Consider the following 20,472-nt stretch of genomic DNA (forward strand, 5'->3'; position numbering starts at 1 on the left):
TTATCATTGTGGTATTGGAATTGGTATTGAGTATCAAGTCTATTCCTTAGTATTATCATGACAACACTAGTTTTTAATAATGTATAAATTTGTTAATTAATTAAACACAACTCTTTGTTTTTTGTTTATTTCACATGTTTAAATCATGAATGCTGTTGCTGTTGTTTTTGCTTTGACTAAAATGTTCCACAGTATGCCATTAAACATATTTACCTAGCACTGCATTTGTATCTTTAGCTCAAAAATCCCTTGAGAAACATGCAATCTTTCTGTGAGTGGGCTCATCTCTCCACAGATCTGACCTGTAAGTTGGCCAAGTTGCTTGTCGCCATGGAAATAAATAAGTTTAGAGCATCCAAATCTGAGTTACTTTATGTTATGATGTGTCTCTGTAATTTTAAGATTCAGAAGTATTATGTTAAAATTGTATCTTTGAATGTGGGGTTGGGACAGATTTCTTATGTTACAGAGTTTCCTATAAATAAAATGATTTGATTGAAAGCTTTTTATATTCAGTGTTTTTTTGTTTTTGTTTTTTTGTTTGTTTGTTGTTTTTTTTAAATGAAATTAAGAAATTACATCTACTAAACTACTACCAAATGACATCACAAGGTGGATCAGAACATCTTGAGCTTTGGAGATCTAGACAGACTAATAATAAAGGATTACTGAAACATTTAATAACCAATTCACTGCTTGCTTGAGTGATCGCTCATCTTTGACTCTAAAACCTTAAAGAGCACGAGGACAAGTTAGGATTAAATTCTGCTCCACATTTCTCCATTGAGGTAAAACAGAAAATATCAAGACACATTGTGAAATTATTATTCTACCCAATACACAAACAAGTAAAACCTTTTTTTTTTAACCAGTTCTATTTTATTTGGTGTCGTACAATGTTGGAAAAATGTAAACATGAGGACTAAGAATTATATTGTGTGACAAGCGGCCATCCAGTGTGAATTCGGATCCACTCGTAGAAATGAGCCACCTGGAAACAAGAACAAAAACAGCAGTTTATGTTAATGACTAGAACCAAGAACTCACTATTGATACTTTAACAGACATCATGGAAGCCCATTTCTGCCAAAAAATAAAAACTAAAAGCCTCACAAGAAGATAAAATTATGTGTTTAAAACTCATAATTATACATTTTCAAGTCATAATTAGGAGTTTTTTAAACTGACTCTGAACCTGCCATGTAAGTAGACGGGCTGGTACGACCACTTGACCACTTTTCTGGAGAAGCAATGTATAAACCCAATACAAGGAAAATGTTAGTTATTTTACTAATTCACTTCAGAAAAAAAATTTGAACTTTGCACATCAATTACTAGAAATGTGTGCATTGGAGGAGAGGGAGCAGCCCAAGAACACAGAGAAAAATCTCGCACACTCTTATTTGTAAATTGTGAGATTTATCAGGACAAACGGTGCAACGTTTCAGCACTAGGCCTTCGTCAAGCAAACAGAATGAAAGCTCAGGTGGCCATCTTAAATAGGGTGTGGCAAGCACCCAAGGGTGACAGGTCATAAAGAAACAGTGTACCAAAATCCCATAATTCAAAAAACAAAGACAATCAACATACAGTATAATGATAATAATAATGGAATATTAATCATTAGTAGAAAAATCATTGAATAATAATAGAAAAATAAGAAGAATATCTGGATACATATAGACATAGTGTATATTCACCCAACTATAAAATAATGCTGTCGTGCCATATACACATATATATATCTATATATATATATATATGTATATATATATATATATATATATATATATATATATATATATATATATATATATATATATATATATATATACAATGGATCTTAAAATATAGCTCACCCAAAACGAGAGAGACTTCATGATATAACAAATGCCTACAAAAAAAATGCTAAGATTGAAATCATCATCGAGTCCTTTTGGAGCTAAAGTTTGGAGAGTATGAATCCAAAATGCTTCCCATTGTTTAGGTGTCCGGTCAAGGTCCCCTCCTCTGAGCTGATTGGAGGGAGGACATGCTCAATGCCACAGAAACGGAAAGAACTAATATCGTGTCTCTGATCATTAAAGTGTACTGCTATTGGATAGTCCCGGTCTTTCCTTCTGATGGAGATCTTGTGCTCACTTATTCTTTGTTTGAGTTTTCTTGTGGTCTTGCCAATATAAGCTTGGCCGCATGGACATTTCAACATGTAGAGCACATGTGTAGATGCACATGTGATGACACTTTTTATGGCATATTTCTTACCAGTGTGAGGGTGTAAAAAAGTGGTCAGTTTTTACTGTATTATTGCATTGGGCACAGCTGCCGCGGTGGTAGTTGCTGCTAATTCACTTCACATAGCATCAAAATGTCACAGTTTTCAGTTAACAGAGATGGACACTTTGCACATAGTCATTCATATGGGATTTGTGTGGATATCTCTTTCATTTTTGTCTTTTTACATCATTCACTTCATTAACAAGCAAATGAAGCTTTGTGGAGAATGTGAAGCTGTCCTGAACTCTCCAGAGGATGGCTTCTCCAGGAAAAATACCCATGTGCCTGTATGGCAAGGGCAGATTCAAAGTCAACTTTAAAACTCATAATTATGACTTTTATATGCCCTCCACCGGTATTAAAGCAGAACTGAACATTAAATCTACTTATTATGTTATAAAGTTTATAAAGCTCCATTAGACCCAAAACAAATTAACCTGATGCTTAAAGGTGCACTGTGTCACTTTTCTGATGGAGGATCCACTACCTGCTTGTCTCCATGGATGTTATTGCTTTGCCTGGAATGTTCCTTGGTATGACATTAAACATACACAGCTAACATTTATTATTGCATGTGTTTCTATTGCTCCAAAATACAATCACTCTTTCTGTGAATAGGGGCGATGCTCCACAGATCTGACCTGTAATGTAGCGTAGTGCTGTAACCTGCTTGTCTCCTTCCTGACAGACAGGTTTAATCTATACTGTGGAACATTCTAGACAAAACAATAACACCTCCATGAAGACAAGCAGGTGGTGGAGCCTCCAATAAAAATCTTTAAACAGTCCCAGGCAGAAACTTTTGACAAGCAATTTCCACTGCTCCGTCCTTTTACCAGTGTGTAGACTCCAGGGAAGCCCGGCTCGCCACACTTGTCTCCCCAGCTCACAATGCCCCACAGGTAGGACACGCCCAGCTCATCTTCACACACCAGGGGCCCCCCACTGTCCCCCTGGCACGAGTCCACAGAGCCATTCAAATCCCCTGTGACAACAAACAGTTTAAACATGTCCTATATTACACAAAGCTGACTCTTGTGAGCTTTAAGCCATGTTAGAATGCTGTTACCTCCTCAAACATATACCTGGAGTTGTGTTTTGTTTCATTCACAAATATTTCTTTTACTATTAGTGTGTCTAAAATGATCCATATTAGTCTGGTACATAAAGTATTACCATATGACATCACCATCATAGATATAAGGGCAAAACACAGATCAGAAAATAGCTTAATACTGGCCCTTTAAGAGACCATTTTGGGCAAAACTGGGTTCCATCTTCATTCCATCATTCAGTACTGAACTTTTTTGCGCTTGTAACCGTGTTATAATGCTCTATCTAAGGCTACATTCAGACTGAAGGGCTTAATGCTTAAGTCAGATTTATTTATTTTTTTTTTTGGGGGGGGGGTGTCGTTCTCATTTCCAATTAAACATGATTTGTATGTGATCTCCAGGGTGAACTTTAAATGCCCCAGAAGCGAGAGCGAGCATTGCTACAGAAGTAGCCTAAACGTTGGGCAAGTCTCCCAAAATACAGTCCAGTTCTTTGTAAAATGGACAGGTTACACGTCCATGGCCGCTTTGTGTGCCTGAGTGTTTAGGCTCTTTATTTTTTGTTGACATTGGAGCCAGGCCGNNNNTGTGCTTGGCCATTTCTTTGGCAATCATTTAAAAAACTGCCCAGTTCCAATAAGGCCCCTCCAGACTTGGCCTGAATACAGCAGAATACAGAATACAGTCGCATGTCAGAAGATCAGATATGTGTCGGTTTCAGGAGCACATATCCAAGTAGTCTGGGTCACATTTGAAAAAATCTGATCTGTGTCGTTCAGACTGTCATTAAAAGATCAGATACAGGTCCTAAGTTTTGTTCTGCTTCTGTTTGACATAGATATTTAAGGATTTTCAAAATGGTCTCACCTGCACACATCATTCCTGCTTTGAAGCGATCTTTATAATGCTGCTCACAATTAGGAATCAGGGAGACATTCGCCCATAGCAGGACCCTAGCCGCTTTACCCTCTGGAAAAATACAGATATTTAGATATACATATATACATACTCACCATAGAGTTACAAGTCAGATCTGTTAAGAGGCATCCCTGCTCAAAAGTCAGGTTTTGGGATTGTTCGATACTTTAAGTATTACTTGGTATCACACCAAACCAAATGCCTCCTGAGGGTGTTTGGAGATTCTGTTGTGTAAAGCATCTTATTCTGCATTTTTGACCAAGAGAAAATAAATAAAGCTTAAAAATGCAAAAATCCTTTATCTCCGGTGTGTCGTCTTGTGTGTGGTACCTGCGGTGCGGCCCCAGCCTGAGATGCTGCAGGTGTGGTTGGGCTGGAACAGGTGAGGGGTCCAGGGCACACACACGGAGCGCACCGCCGGGTTCTCTCTGAAACACCTCTCTTTAAACGGGAGCTTCTGCAACTCCACCAGAGCGATGTCGTTCTCGTAGGTTTTACCGTTGTAACTAAAGAAGAGGAGGTTAAACTGCATATGACATGTTAGACTGCTCATTTCCTCAGACTCATTTTTGTAGGTCATCAAGCTTCCTGCTGACCGTTTCCCCCGCTTGTGACCGTGGAAGGGCTGCAAACTAAAGATCAACCGATATGTTGTTTTTTTCATGGGCCATTATATCATTTAAATTTACTACAAATTCATCCAGACTCAACCTTTAAGATAACTGTGTAGTTTTGTGCAATTATCTCATCCCATTAAAGTGTTCAAATAAAGCTTCTTGTGTATTCTTTATGCATATCCGCTTGTGCTGGAGATTGAATTGAACCGGACCTGCATATGCGTCACCTAAAACTCACTGACTTATTAAACTTAATGTAGTTACAAGAGCTAAGAGGCCAGTTTACTCTTTTTGCCAGTCCCATGTCTGGATAAATGGAAAAGGATATATTGTTAAAGGTGCACTATATCACTTTCCTGGTGCAGGGTCAGCCTACATTTTAATAATTACTTGGAATGTTTCACAGTATGGTATTAAACTTAAGTATCTCCATGGAAACAAGCAGGAGATGCCACAAGACCAAGATACCAGTCAGAGGAGGGACTGCTGACTGTAGGTATGCATGTTCTTTAAGCAATAAAAACACCCATAATCAAAGAATGGTAGATGGACAAGTTTAATGCCACACTGTGGAATATTTCAGACAAATTAATACCATCTTCATCAAGACAAGCAGGTAGCCAACCCTTTACTCGAAAAGGTACACAATGCACCATTAATATAGGGCATCAGGTGTAAAAAAAAAAAAAAAAAAGAACTGGACCTGCATTTTATGTCATTATTTGCCAATTTTCGCTTAATTATTAGAGTCACATGTTTGGATAAATAAAAAAGTTTATAATGCATTGATAATACTTTAGTCTAATATGTGCTTTTCCAGACACTCAAAATTGCTTTTCAGTTTCATGCATTATTCAATCAAATCACACTTTGCGGTGATAAGATTCTATTGAACAAAAACAGACCTGGAGTTGTGTTTTGTTTCATTCACACGTTAGCATAATATGGGCCCTTTAAGGTAGGGCATCAGGAGTAAAAAAAAAAAAAAAAAAAACATGAATTGAATGTATTTACAGTGGGTGGATGTGGATGTCTTGCACTGGGACGATGTCAGTTGTGTTTTGAGCTCTGTTCTTCTTCCACAAAGAGAACTTCACCATAAACGCAGAGGGGTTTGGCCTGTAAGGAATACATAAACATTACTATAACAGATATAAATGAATCAAATAAATACTACATGTTGTTCATTCACTCTAGGTTATATTTATACCTGACACAGTGAGCGGCCGTGAGGACCCAGCAGCCTCCGATGTACGCTCCTCCACAGTCAATCTTCCCAGAGTCCACAAGCGCCACCTGCCACTGGATCTGGTACTGCATGACACGGTTAAAGTGATATGAAGTGTTGTATGTCATCTTTTTTTTGTGTTATTTGTAGATTAATTTATAACTCAAAAATATTGCTTTGGATCAATATAAAATAATTATATGGCTAAAGACTATAAAAACATAACTAAAAAGCAAGCCATATATACAGTATATGCCATATGCACTGACCAAAATATATGGAGCCTAATAGATTATATCACTGATGTCTATTGAATTATTTTATGTTTGTAAATTATTAAAAATGATTCAAAGCACTCGCTTTACTGCTCAGGCCATGTTCCTCCTCTCACCTATGGTCATGAGCTTTGAGTATTGACCAAAACAACAAGACGGCAGATACAAGCAGATACAAGCGGTCAAAATGAGTTTCCGCCACAGATTGAGTGTCGTTTCCTTAGAGACAGGGTGAGGACCTCAGTCATACAGGAGGAGCTCAGAGTAGAGCTGCTGCTCCTCCATGTCGAGAAGAGCAGCTGAGGGGACGGCATCTGATGCCTCCTGGACGGCTCACTGAGGAGGGGTTCATGTCCCACTGGGAGGAGGCCCTGGGAAAGATCCAGGACACACTGCAGGGACGATGCCTCTTGGCTGGCCTGGGAACACCTCAGGAGTTGGAAGAAGTGTGGGTAAAAAGAGAAGTCTGGACTTCTCAAACCGGCGCCTTTGTGATGCCAGAGTGATAATGAAGAAGAAAACAGCTGTTTTTGATCAAATATGTTTCGCAACTCTTCCAAGTTGGTTCTTCAGTTCTGGTCAGACGCTGGTGGACACTTCCTTATATCTGCTTGAAGGAGCCAACTACACGGAAACTACTCTGAAACTATCACACCTACTTGTTTACTGTTTCTGTTTGTTGAGAGAGAAATATTAGCAGAATCATTGAGGCCCCTGATGGGAGCTTTCACACCTCTGAGCCTGACCCAGCTATCACACTGTTTTCTTTGTTTTGATTTAGGTTTGAGGCTGGAGTTGTAAATAGGAGAGAGATAGTGTCTGAGCCCTCCATTCCTGTTAAAGATGGATTGTCTTTTAACAAAGATGGCCTCCTTCACTCCCCACTTAAACCAATTCTTTTCTCTGGCACAGATCTGTACCTCACTATCCTCAAAGGAGAGGTCCATGACTTTTAGATGAAGATGTACAGCAGAGTGAGGTCCACTGCTGCTCTCTCGTCTGTGTTGGTACATCGTCTTGTGAAGTGGCTGTTTTGTTTCTCCAGTGTAGCGCTCACTGCAGTCTTCACTGCACTGAATGGAATATATTGGTATCGGTATTTTGTCCTTTGGGTGGACCGGTTTCTGTCTTAAAGTGTTTGTATGTCTGAAAAAGACTGGGATTTCATGCTCCCTGTGTATTTCTGTTACTCACTGGTCTGGCAGGCACACCTCCAACCACCCTCTTTACGCGGCCTCCTCCTCTTCCTCTCTCCACCTCCACTTATCCAATTACCACTCACTGAAACAGTAACTGTAACCGAATACAGTTACTCATAATTTGTACTCTGATTACGTAACTCCGGTACATGTAATCTGTTACTCCCCAACATTCATTACCACATGACATCACAAGGTAGAACAGAGTGTTTTCTGTTTGAGAGAAGAGCATGTGAATGAAACAAACCACAACTCCAGGTCTGTTTGTGATGAAGAAACAACATTATAACACAGATCAGAAAATAGAGTAACACGAGTCCTTTAAAGATCATGTTTTTGTAACTCTTTACACTTTTAGACCTTGTAAGAAAATACTTGGAATTTCAAACTGACTTTCACAACAATATAAATGCAGATTTAAACACAGACTTGAACTGGAACTTGCTTTTATACAAATGCTATACAAATAAACTTGCCTTGCCTTGCTTTGCCTTGCTTTTCCAAAGGCGCCTTCTAGTGGTGTAACCCGTGAGCAACAGGTCCCACACCTTTTTTAAGATAAAACCAAAAATAACACACTTGAAGAATGTGAAGAATGACCTGAAACTTTTTTTTTTTAGCTCATTGAACCTAACTGAAAGAAGAGAGGCCGGGTTTCTTGTGTCTTTTTTGAATGATTTTGATTTGTTTCTTTGATCAGGAGCTTTGAAATTGCCCCTTTTAACGTGAATGTGTTTTTGTTTGGTTGTTTTTTGTGCATTTCTTGTGTTTTGAGGTGATCTTCTTAACTACGCAATGGTAAAATGCACTCTTGTTTAATGTTATTGATCAAAATCAGCAGAAATTTGGGGAAAAATACAGTTTCATCACAGACATCACACGGTGGAGCAGAGCATTTTGAGCTTTGGAGATTGGTAGACAGACTAATAATAAAAAGTTACTCAAATATGTGTGAATGAAACAAAATACAACTCAAGGTTTGTTTTTGAGGAGATAACAAGATTATAACATGACTTAAACCTCACAAGAGCCCATTTTGTGTAATGTAGGAACTTACCGTATTTTGTGCCCTATAGGGGCACTGTCATTGAATGGTCTATTTTCTGACTTTTTTCACATATAAATCACACCGGACTATAAGGTGCATTAAACGAAACACAACAGTTAGATAAGTCAGTCAAACTTTATTTAACACATTCACAATAACTCTCAACTTTGTTCAATTTTAACACGTAAATAAATACTGTCTGAGACGCTAAATTGTTAGTATATTCACAGTAACTCATAATTGTTTAAACAGTTGGGCAATTTACAGAACGCAAGGGTCAAACACTGATAGTTTTGTAGACTGTATCGAAAGACTTTTCTCAAAACTTCAGCAAAAGGACATCTTCTGTGCGGAGACTTTAACACTGACTTTTTGAAATGTAATGATCATTAACCAACAGAAAATTTCATAAATACTTTGTATAGTCTATTGTAACGCGTAGTTGGCTTGGCGGTCTGACTGCAATATTAAGTTGTTCAGAAGTAGATTCGCTGAAGAGCCATAGGGTAAGTGAATGAAGAGCGGACACTTGTTAAAGTTTATAATATGAGAAATTGTATTATATTTTTAAGTTGGCAATAATAATAATAATAATAATAATAATAATAATAATAATAACAACAATATAATATAGACTTATTTATACTTTGGATATATATATGTATTATAAATAGGACAGATATGACATAATAAACAAAGCAAAAAACAAAACAGACAATTGAGAGTCCTGTGAGATCATATATTGTCTTTTTTATGGGGGGGAGGTTTAGTCCACTAGTCGTATTGACTGAGATTCAAAGTTCTTGAGAGTCTTTCTTGAAGTATAGATCCAGTGAAATAGAGGGAAAAAAATATATATATGTATATATATATATATATATATATATATGAGTGATTTAAAAAAGGACCTGAGGACGGGAATGGGAGGGCATCTGACACACAGGGCTATAGGAGGATGGGGTTTAAACTTATAACTACTACTACTGCTATGTTCCACAGTATTAAACAAATATATCTTGTGTTTATACTACAACTGGTGTCTTTATTTCTCAAAACTACTGTAAAAACATGTATTTTTACTGGTCCTGCTGTAGTCCTGGTTTAGACCTGGTTTAGACCTGGTTTAGACCTGGTTTAGACCTGGTTTAGTCCTGGTTTAGACCTGGTTTAGTCCTGGTTTAGACCTGGTTTAGACCTGGTTTAGACCTGGTTTAGTCCTGGTTTAGACCTGGTTTAGTCCTGGTTTAGTCCTGGTTTAGTCCTGGTTTAGTCCTGGTTTAGACCTGGTTTAGTCCTGGTTTAGACCTGGTTTAGACCTGGTTTAGTTTGGTTTAGACCTGGTTTAGACCTGGTTTAGACCTGGTTTAGTCCTGGTTTAGACCTGGTTTAGTCCTGGTTTAGACCTGGTTTAGTCCTGGTTTAGACCTGGTTTAGACCTGGTTTAGTCCTGGTTTAGTCCTGGTTTAGTCCTGGTTTAGTCCTGGTTTAGACCTGGTTTAGACCTGGTTTAGTCCTGGTTTAGTCCTGGTTTAGTCCTGGTTTAGTCCTGGTTTAGACCTGGTTTAGTCCTGGTTTAGTCCTGGTTTAGTCCTGGTTTAGACCTGGTTTTAGTCCTGGTTTAGACCTGGTTTAGACCTGGTTTAGTCCTGGTTTAGACCTGGTTTAGTCCTGGTTTAGTCCTGGTTTAGTCCTGGTTTAGACCTGGTTTAGATGTGGTTTAGACCTGGTTTAGTCCTGGTTTAGACCTGGTTTAGTCCTGGTTTAGACCTGGTTTAGACCTGGTTTAGTTTAGACCTGGTTTAGTCCTGGTTTAGACCTGGTTTAGACCTGGTTTAGACCTGGTTTAGTCCTGGTTTTGGTTTAGACCTGGTTTAGACCTGGTTTAGACCTGGTTTAGACCTGGTTTAGACCTGGTTTAGTCCTGGTTTAGACCTGGTTTAGACCTGGTTTAGTCCTGTTTAAAAGTTGTCTAAAACAGCCCACAGTATTTAACCCTGTGTATAAAATTCTATTCCACTCGACTTCATGTAAACTGATCTCAGACTGTACAGTTGTTGAAAAGTCCAGTGTAGAGGAGTGAAAAATAGAAACATTAAATGAATAAAGAATGAAAATCACTAAGTCCAGTTGAATGAATTTATTGCAGAGGTCTTCAACAGGGGGTCTGTCTCTCTCTCTCTCGCTCTTCATCCCTTCATCTCTCGCGCTCTGTCAAACTGCAAACACGTCGACCCGGATTTTGTCGTTTCTTGTTCTGTACATGAGAAAAGTTCCGTTACAGGTTCACCTTTACGCACAGCGGAACTGAAGATCCACACGTCCGGGAGAGGAGGAACAGAAAGGTGAGAGGGAGAGAAGAGCCGTTCTTGGTCTGAGCCGTCCCCCAGCAGCACGGCTCCTGGGATCATTCAGGCTCCGAAACCCCTCCACCACGGTAAGGTGACGACTCAAGGAGGGGAGGAAAAAGGAGACGACAGGACAGGACACGACGGGAGGAAAAAGAAAACAAGAAAGAAAGAAACAGAGAGAAACAGAGAGAGAGAGGGGGTTAGACAGAGAGAGGGTTAGAGAGAGAGGGGGGGAGAGAGAGAGAGAGGGTTAGAGAGAGAGGGGGGAGAGAGACAGAGAGAGGGTTAGAGAGAGAGGGGGGGAGAGACAGAGAGAGGGTTAGAGAGAAGGAGAGAGAGAAAGAGAGGGAGAGATAGAGAGAGGGTTAGAGAGATGGAGATTGACAGAGAGAGAGAGGGAGCGAGAGATGGTTAGAGAGAGAGAGACGGAGAGAGAGTTAGAGAGAGGGAGAGAGAGAGAGAGGGTTAGAGAGAGAGAAAGAGAGGGAGAGATAGAGAGAGGATTAGAGAGAGAGAGAGAGAGAGAGAGATGGTTAGAGAGAGAGAGAGAGGGAGAGAGAGAGAGAGAGAGAGAGGCGGGGTTAGAGAGAGAGAAAGAGAGGGAGAGATAGAGAGAGGATAAGAGAGAGAGAGGGGGAGAGACAGAGAGAGGGTTAGAGGGAAGGAGAGAGAGGGAGGGAGAGAGAGAGAGAGAGAGAGAGAGAGAGAGAGAGAGAGAGAGAGAGAAAGGGTTAGAGAGAGAGAGAGAGAGAGAAGGTTAGAGAGAAGGAGAGAGGGAGGGAGAGAGAGAAAAGAGAGGGAGAGATAGAGAGAGGGTTAGAGAGAGAGGGGAGAGAAAGAGAGGGAGAGAGGGTTAGAGAGAGGGAGAGAGAGGGAGAGAGATTGAGAGAGAGAGAAGAGAGAGTTAGAGAGAGAGAGAGAGAGAGAGAGAGAGAGAGAGAGAGAGAGAGAGAGAGAGAGGGGGGGTTAGAGAGAGTGAAAGAGACGGTTAGAGAGAGAGAGAGAGGGAGAGACAGAGAGAGGATTAGAGAGAGGGAGAGTTAGAGAGAGGATTAGAGAGAGGGTTAGAGAGAAGGAGAGAGAGAGAGAGATTGAGAGAGAGAGAGGGTTAGAGAGAGAGGGAGTTAGAGAGAGATGGAGAGAGAGAGAGGGTTAGAGAGAGGGAGAGAGAGAGGGGGGGGTTAAAGAGAGGGAGAAAGAGAGAAAGGGTTAGAGAGAGAGAGAGAGAGAGAGAGAGAGAGAGAGAGAGAGAGAGAGAGAGCGAGAGAGGGAGAGAGGGTTAGAGAGAGGGAGGGAGACAAGGAGAGAGAGAGGGGGAGAGAGGAAGAGAAAGAAGGAGAGTGACAAGAGAAAGGGAGCAAAAGACAGAGTGAGGGAGAGAGAGAAGACAGAGGGAGAAAGAGAAGCAGGAGAGAGAGAAAAGGAGAAGCGAGAGATGGAGGGAGAGGGAGGGAGAAGGAAGAGCTAGCGCTTCAGGAAAGACAAAACCCAAGAGCAGAAAGACCTGCAAGCTGCAAGAAGAGAAACAAGAGGAGCAGCGGGCGGGGGCCTGGCAGGAGCAACAGGGCTGTACCTGGAACGCCCACAACGAACGGCACGGGGACACCTAGAAGGAGGAGCAGAGCGGGGCAAAGCAGGAGCAGGGAGAGACACAGCAGAAGAGGTAGGGGTAGGCAAAGCAGGAGCAGCAGGCAGGTGCGTGACAGGAGCAGCAAAGAGGGAAACAGTAGGCGGAGGTGTAGAGGGCTTGGGGCGCCTGGCAAGAGAAGAGAAGAAGGGCAAAGGACGAGGCTCCAGGAAAGGCTTAAGAGAAGGAGGAGGAGGAGGAGTGAGGGTCACACGAGGAGGAAGGACAAGCTGAGCAGTAGAAGCAGAGACGGGTTTTGGACGCCTCACAGGAGCAGCTCGGCCGACCGAAGCAGCGGGCGCGGCAGGAGCGGCGGGTGGGCGTGTGGCAGGAGCGGCGGGCGCGGCAAGAGCGGCGGGCGCGGCAAGAGCGGCGGGCGCGGCAAGAGCGGCGGGCGCGGCAAGAGCGGCGGGCGGGCGTGTGGCAAGAGCAGCGGGCGCGGCGGGCGCGGCAAGAGCGGCGGGCGCGGCAAGAGCGCAGCAGGCGCGGCAAGAGCGGCGGGTGGGCGTGTGGCAGGAGCAGCGGGCGCGGCAAGAGCGGCGGGTGGGCGTATGGCAGGAGCAGCGGGTGCGGCGGGCGCGGCAAGAGCGGCGGGCGGGCGTGTGGCAAGAGCAGCGGGCGCGGCAAGAGGGCGGCGGCAAGAGCGGCGGGCGCGGCAAAGAGCGGCGGGCGCGGCGTGTGGCAAGAGCAGCGGGCGCGGCAAGAGCGGCGGGCGCGGCAAGAGCAGCGGGCGCGGCAAGAGCGGCGGGCGGGCGTGTGGCAAGAGCAGCGGGCGCGGCGGGGCGCGGCAAGAGAGCAGCGGGCGCGGCGGGCGCGGGCAAGAGCAGCGGGTGCGGCAAGAGCAGCGGGCGCGGCGGGCGCGGCAAGAGCGGCGGGCGGGCGTGTGGCAGGAGCAGTGCGCGGAGGCCTGGCAGAAGCAGCGGGCGGAGATGCAGCAGGAGAGGCAGGGGTGGGCGTGGCAGGAGCGGCGGGAGGGGGCATGACAGGAGCAGTACGTCGCAGGCAGATGAGTAACGGCACGCGGCGAACCCTAGAAGATGGAGAAGGCAGGGGTGCGGCAGGAGCAGCAGGAGTGGGTGCGACAGGAGTGGGTGCGACAGGAGCGGCGGGCCCCCGTGGGGGCGCGATACGAGCAGCGTATGGTGATGACATGTGTGTGTGTGTCTATGTGTGTGTGTATGTGTGGGTGGGTGTGTTTGTGGGGGTGTGTGTGTGGGTGTGTGTGTGGGGTGTGTATGGGTGTGGGTGTGTGTGGGTGGGTGTGTGTGGGTGTGGGTGTGTGTGGGTGGGTGTGTGGGTGTGGGTGGGTGTGTGGGTGGGTGGGTGGGTGTGGGTGTGTACTATGAGAAGTGAGGTCCTGTGCTGTAGGTCTGGGCTCTGGAGGTGGGGGGCTGGACTTCGACGTCTGGGGGTCTGAGGGTCTGGGGGCCTGGAGGCACAGAGGCCTGGACCAGTACTGGGCCTTGGCTCACACAGACCTGTGGGGAGAAACATTTGTGTCACACACCAGAACAAACAGGAAGCACATACAAGAGCACAGCAAACCCACAGGGACAAACTGTAGACACCAAAATGTTTCTCACTCACTTTTCTTACATTTAAATTGAATTAAATTGGCACAGCCAATGAATATCTCTGCTGTGTAACTGAATATCCAACGTCTGAGTGAAACTAACTTCACCACGGTGCACATACGACTTTACTACAGGAGCTCTGTCAGATACGCTGATGTTACTCACAGGAGGTAAACAGTGAATACAATTTACTCCAAAACACACGGCAAATCCACGTTTACCTTCAATACGGACAGACAGACGTTTAGCTGCCTCTCATCTCCGGCTGTCATGACTACACTACAGGACTAAACCAGAACTAAACCAGGACTAAACCAGGACTAAGTTAGAGCTGAACCCTTACAGAATCCTAAACCAATCCGGTGAATTTGTCACATTTTAAGGTCAATTGTATCTATTGTATTTGTTGAGCGCAGACAAGTTAGCCTAGATGTAGCCTGGGTGTGCTAACATGAGTACCATCTCTGACTGTTGCCTTCTGTTTTTAATTTTGCATTAAAAGGAAAGCATGAATGCACAAGGGCACATTTCTTTGAATAACCTCGTCGTAATCATGATCTAGGTATTGTTAAAAGGGTTATTTGCTACAGTATTGGTTGTTTTTTGTGTAACATCTTAAAATCCCGAAGCGATTAAAATATGAACATGTAAACTCACAAACCTCACGTTCCCCGTCCAAAAAAGTCTTGTAGTCCGAGTGAGAGGGCGGTCAGTACAAGTCTGCTGGAAATAATCCAAAGATCCGGCTCGTGTAGGTAAAAATATTCAGAGAGAGTTTAGGTGTGCAGTTTCTCGTCTGGAGAAAAGTTTGTAAAGATTCCAATGTTCAAAAAACGCACATAGCAACAAAAATAACAACAGCACGCACGTGCGCACTGACGTAAGCACGGAAGCGACTTGGCGTTTTACAGACCATATGTAACAGATTAAAAAAAATTAAAAAAAAAGTGAGTCAATGATTTAAAATATTGTTAAAAACATGATTTATTTATATCATTCTGTTACATTTAAAAGATAATTCATTTGGGACAAAAAGTATAAATGCTAAAAATTGTACAATTACATATTTACAAGTTCGTTCTTTTTTTTGAAATAAAGTCATGGAGTAAGGACGTGAACTGCGTCTCTGTCCTTCATTGTCTACAAAAAGCAACCACGTATCTCTCCCACACACTGTAGGAGTAGAGGGCACAACATTTTGGAGGCACCGCTGGGGGCTGAGGGAGCGTAACACAGAGGAGGGAGTCATCCAGAGACTGAAGGATGAAAATGGAAGTTGCCCTGTTTTCCACCCCAAAACACTGATCTCGTAACATCTATAGCCTACAATACAAGTGCTAAACACACATCCATGTAAAATGTAAGATACCGATTTGGATGACATGTAAATAGACCTGTATAGACCCAGTGTTAGCCCCAATTCGTTTTTTAATGAGAGCTAGCTTAGCGTTAGCCATCTATCACCGCAAACTATGAAATACCAGGAGTGTTTTGGAGACCTACAACCACTCAACTACACGTGAGTAACACCAGAGCCTCGATACAAAACATTGCCACATGTAGAATTGTTTTTTGCATAGTTCATTGACGTAGCGATTAGCACCAAAATTAAGTTATATGCTAACAACCACGTAATAAACATTTTGTAAATCTAATGCTATGCTGGACAATGATACACTAAAAATAAAGAGGGCCACAACAGTTTGACAAGAAACCCCTCGATTTATTTCATCCAGAGCCACACAAATCCTGCATACAGTAACTTTAAAGAATAGCACTGATTGACACATATAAGTAGACTGTGTCCTCAGCATTAAGCACCTCACTCCTGGAATAACTATGGCACTTTGTGTCAGGACCTGATACAACTTTACATTTGTTGTCCTGAGTATATATTTATTGCATATCTTTATACATGATTATGCTATTACCATGACACAATGTGTTTACAAGTGCACACCTCACTGAATGTGTAAATGTAATGTGATGTTATAGCGAATCAAGCTTGTCATTTTGGCTAAAGTCTGCAATTGCTGTAGTTCATTTTATTTATTTCGTGTCTTCAGGTGGAGAACAGATGCTGTTAAGAAACCCCCAAGGTGTGTTTGCTTTCCAAAAACTAGTTTTCAGTTACTGTATGTTATGCCCACTCATGTTATTGATCATATATTTGGTAGGTGACAGCAAGAATGGAAGAAGACCCCAGCCAACCTACATGCACAGTGAACCATCCAGGATTTGGGCCTGTGTGTCTCAGTATATACTCCCTTCAAAATGACATTAACGTGTACAAAGCACAGCACAGTTTGGACCAGAACATCAGCAATGGTACAGTGAGTTGACTTTTTCAAAATGGTACCAAGTTATTGTCAAACAAACACTAAACATTATAATGAAAGTACAATCAAATAAAACAGATGGTTATGCACATTGCATCAATAAATACTTAAGTACAAACACAAATATAAAAATATTTCACAAAAAGTATTGCACACCATGTAACTTCTTTTATACTTCAGTCTCGCTACAAGCACACCCAATAAAAAAAACTTTAAAAAACACAAATAGAGTAACTCTAAGTACTGCACACTGTATACATTTAAATACTGTATATATTTACTTTAGTCTGCAAACACAACTCTACAAAGAAATAACTAAATACACAAACAAATAATTAGAATAAATAAGTTATTGTATACTGTAACTATAACTTCTTTTTCACTTCTGCACACGTAAGAAACAAGTGCAAAAACACAAACATAAATAGATAGAATAAACAAATAATTATTGCAGGCTGTCTAATCACTTCTATATGTGCTTCAGTTGTTCCTCTTGAACTTGAGAACAACATCCATATTCCCTTGTGTTCTCCAGTTGTGCACAGAATCTGTTGGCACACACTGCTGTCTGGATCCAAAAAACTACACCCTTTCAAACCGATCAGTACCTGGTAGAAAAATAATGTTATCATTTATATTTAAATTTTTTTTTCAAATATTTTCTCTCATTATAACATCAAATATTTGAGTAACTTATGTAATTCACAGTTCTGTTTTTACAGTATTTAACCCTTAAGAATAGAGACAGTTTCTGAATAGTTAAAGATATAATCAAAATAACAAGTGAGTATCTGGTGTTTTTTTCTTTCAACAAAAAGGTTCAGATAAATACATAAACACACTACATTCTGGTGTTGTGTCTTTGGGCAGGACACTTAAAGCTCTTGTATTACACAAAATTGACTCTTGGAACTCTTAAAGAGCTAAGAAAAGTTAAATATTGGTGCACACAATGCACCTTTAATATTTGAATTTTTTTGAAAAGTCAATGGGAAAATAGTATGGGAAATTGTACTTCCAAAGCCAGAGTGATCACTGACTCCACTGTTTTAGAAAGACATTACAGTGTAATGCTGTTATCAGTGGACTCTCAGTTTCCTGTTTCAGTTGAGTCTCTCTCTTCTCCTCTTTCTCTCAGAGCCAGTCCTGACCCAGACTCTGACCCATGATGCACCTCTCCTCCGTCTCTCCGCTCGTCTCTCTTCTACATCTCACGTTTTTGTTTTTTGCTCCCGTTGCCGTGGAGACAACAGTGAGGGGTTGCGTTGATGGCAGGGACAAAGATCACCGACCACTGATTAACTGCACCTCAGCAGGTTACAGAGACGTGCCATCGGGAATCGAACCGACAACCAAGGTCAGAAAACGCACTACTACTATAAAAGGGCTCATATTACACTATTTTCTGATCTATGTTCAAATGTTGTTTCGTCCCCCAAACAAACCTGGACCTATGTTTTATTTCATTCACAAATGTTTAACACACAACCCCTGCAGATTTAGTTCTTCTCTCTTCCACCTTGTGATGTCATATGGTAATACAGGCTTCACTGTGTTTTTAAACTCCATACATTTTCACTAGAATCATTTGGACCATTTCAGTCCTGGAATTTAAATTTTTTTCTAAACAAAATATAAAAGATAGCTGCTAACTTTTGAGGGTTGTTGAGGTAGCAACATTCTAACATGGCTTAAAGCTCACAAGAGTCAATTTTGTGCAATCTAAGACCTTTAAAGGTGCATTGAGTGTTTTTTTGGGGTTTTTTTTTTTGCTGGAGGGCTTTTAGGTGGAACTACCCATTTGTCTCCATGGAGATGCTATTCCTTTGCCTGGACTGAAATGCCAACTATATTGCCAAGATTAATTACCGTATTTTCCGCACTATAAGGCGCGTTCTTAGACCTCCAACCCCATCAAAAAACGACTGTGCACCCCACAATCCAGAGCGCCCTATACATGAATCCACTCGGGTGTCCCAGCACGACTTCAGTAAAGCACGCAAACACGCACGGAGCAGACAGCGACTGAGGAACGGAACGGAGGAACGAACCGAAAAAGCGAGTGCAATGTGCCACTTCTAGACACAACTGAACAATTGAGTCACTGCAAACACGCCGACAATCCAGCGGTCCCAGACAGCACCCTCCCTACACGCCACAACTGAACAAAGCCCAGAGTCACCGTGAACGAACAAACAAAGTCCCACTGACCCATCTAACTGTTGTGTTTCGTTTAAAGTCCGGTGTGGTTTATTTGTGAAAAAAGTTTGAAAATAGACCATTCTATAACCCAGAGTGCCCAAAATGCAGAAAATACTGTATTTTATTTCAGTTATTTTCAATTGCAAGCAAAATATCTTAAAAACAGCCATTCTCATTGTGATTGGAGTTGCCTCTCCACAGATCTGACCTGCAACTTGGGCTAATGGCACCACTAGCTTGTCTCCATTAAGAAAAATATAAAAAGTTTAATGACATTACTGTGGAACATTCCAGGCAAAACAAAAACATGTCTACCAGAAAAGTTACAGAAAATACCTTGAAATATTAAATATTTATGTGTAATATTGAATACACATATTTTATCTGTGAAGAGTGGAGCATTTCCTGTTGCCTTGTATGGGCAGATTGATTTGACAGCTCTTGGCCACTTCCTGTTGATAAAAGTCCAGCGAAGTGTCTAATGCTTCCTGTGTCATTTTTCTGTTTTCTGTCAGGTTTTGTTGTTTCCTCAAAACCAGTTCTCACACCCGTCCTGGACCTCTTTCACTGTTTTCACCGAGATCCACGAGATCGACCTCAGCAGAAACCAGGTCTACTTATATTATGCATATTATTATTTTCTCTTATAGTTAACTCATGTTTAGAGATAATAATATTTGATAATAAAACCATGCATGAGCACTGATTCATAATTGTGTAGGTGCTGGGTTTTAGGGATCAGAGAGAGGCTTTTTTAGCTTTAAAACCAATGAAATTTCCCATTGAAACTGGCAACCCATTCTGTTTTCTGATTGGATAATAATCTTGAACCAAAACACCAAATTATAAATTTTTTATTGCACTTATCACGTATGAAAAACCCATAAAAGTGTGGTAGTAAGATACTGGAGTAGACTGACAGAAGCATGGCTGACAATCTGCACCATCTGCCCGACCAACCACCGCCAATCTCTCAAGATACTATAGTGTGCATACTAAGATTTGGCAGAGTTTCTTGAACAAGTTGTTTGAATTGCTGAATTGAGATCTCTCTTCTAAACCTGTCTCCTGCATATCCAGATTCCTTCCCTCACCCACAGTGATGCTCCGATCCTGCCCAGCCTCGCAGTGCTTCGTCTGGGCTTCAATCAGCTCCGAGCGCTTCCTGATCACTGCTTCTCTAGAAGTCCAGCTTTGACCGAGCTGTACCTCCAAAACAACCTGATCTTTCTCTGGACTCAGTAAACTCGAGGTGCCTGATACAGTTTAGCAAACTTATTCTGTAAAATCAACTTATCAGAACTTCTAACCATGTTATAGTTTTTTAACCATTTACTAACCTTCTAAAGTTGTATCTGGAGTGATTCATGCATGTCTCAGTCATCTTTAATCGCTTATTTTCGAGATGCTATTTTGCCAAACAACCTCTGTTTTAACCTTCATGGTACACGCCCACTGCTCTCTTCTTCCTTCTCCAATTTTATTTTCTTAATCAGTGATACAAGTTTCGGTCCAAATATAAAAAGTGCTCTTCTCCAGTGTGACGTGTCTACAGGAGGGGCCCACAGCATTTGGCGCGTTGTTGTCATGACATTTACAGCAATGTCAGCTCCCATTGAACAGCACCGTTTTCAGCAGACTTGTTTAGATGAATATAGTGATTTAAAATGGGGTCAGTCCATATGAAATCAGCCGCCCTCCCCTATGAGCCATCTCAGATTTGGCTGAAAACCTTTCAAAAAATTTCCAAAATTACCAAATGAAA

The 20,472-nt window shown here is 41.9% G+C and overlaps 2 protein-coding genes across 2 annotated transcripts; one reads left to right on the forward strand and one right to left on the reverse strand.

Annotated features, from left to right (window-relative positions):
* Window positions 1–858: 858 nt before the first annotated feature.
* LOC129407185 (complement factor I-like) lies at window positions 859–11,025 on the reverse strand. The gene is made up of 8 exons (XM_055156244.1): window positions 10,897–11,025; window positions 7,565–7,627; window positions 6,078–6,181; window positions 5,882–5,986; window positions 4,581–4,756; window positions 4,200–4,301; window positions 3,114–3,262; window positions 859–991 (listed from the first exon to the last, which is right to left on the reverse strand). The coding sequence occupies exons 1-8, from the start codon at window positions 11,023–11,025 to the stop codon at window positions 923–925; spliced, it is 897 nt and encodes a 298-aa protein (XP_055012219.1). The 3' UTR covers window positions 859–922.
* Window positions 11,026–16,467: 5,442 nt separating this feature from the next.
* LOC129409722 (leucine-rich repeat neuronal protein 2-like) lies at window positions 16,468–19,952 on the forward strand. The gene is made up of 4 exons (XM_055156245.1): window positions 16,468–16,499; window positions 17,644–17,862; window positions 19,223–19,318; window positions 19,788–19,952. The coding sequence occupies exons 2-4, from the start codon at window positions 17,671–17,673 to the stop codon at window positions 19,950–19,952; spliced, it is 453 nt and encodes a 150-aa protein (XP_055012220.1). The 5' UTR covers window positions 16,468–16,499; window positions 17,644–17,670.
* The last annotated feature ends 520 nt before the right edge of the window (window positions 19,953–20,472 follow it).

This window comes from Boleophthalmus pectinirostris, unplaced genomic scaffold (assembly GCF_026225935.1).
Source record: "Boleophthalmus pectinirostris isolate CB_2022bp ecotype Guang Dong unplaced genomic scaffold, ASM2622593v1 HiC_scaffold_20, whole genome shotgun sequence".
Classification (NCBI taxonomy): domain Eukaryota; kingdom Metazoa; phylum Chordata; class Actinopteri; order Gobiiformes; family Gobiidae; genus Boleophthalmus; species Boleophthalmus pectinirostris.

Bases quoted from the DNA above. Each gene is read 5' to 3' on its own strand.
- LOC129407185 (XM_055156244.1), bottom strand. From the start codon at position 11,025: ATGATCCCAGGAGCCGTGCTGCTGGGGGACGGCTCAGACCAAGAACGG. The intron at 5,987-6,077 runs GTATAAATATAA...TATTCCTTACAG, and splicing joins ACGGCCGCTCACTGTGTCAG to GCCAAACCCCTCTGCGTTTA. The intron at 3,263-4,199 runs GTGAGACCATTT...TTGTTGTCACAG, and splicing joins AGCAGGAATGATGTGTGCAG to GGGATTTGAATGGCTCTGTG.
- LOC129409722 (XM_055156245.1), top strand. From the start codon at position 17,671: ATGATGCACCTCTCCTCCGTCTCTCCGCTCGTCTCTCTTCTACATCTC. The intron at 17,863-19,222 runs GTCAGAAAACGC...GTTTTCTGTCAG, and splicing joins GAATCGAACCGACAACCAAG to GTTTTGTTGTTTCCTCAAAA. The intron at 19,319-19,787 runs GTCTACTTATAT...CTGCATATCCAG, and splicing joins TCGACCTCAGCAGAAACCAG to ATTCCTTCCCTCACCCACAG.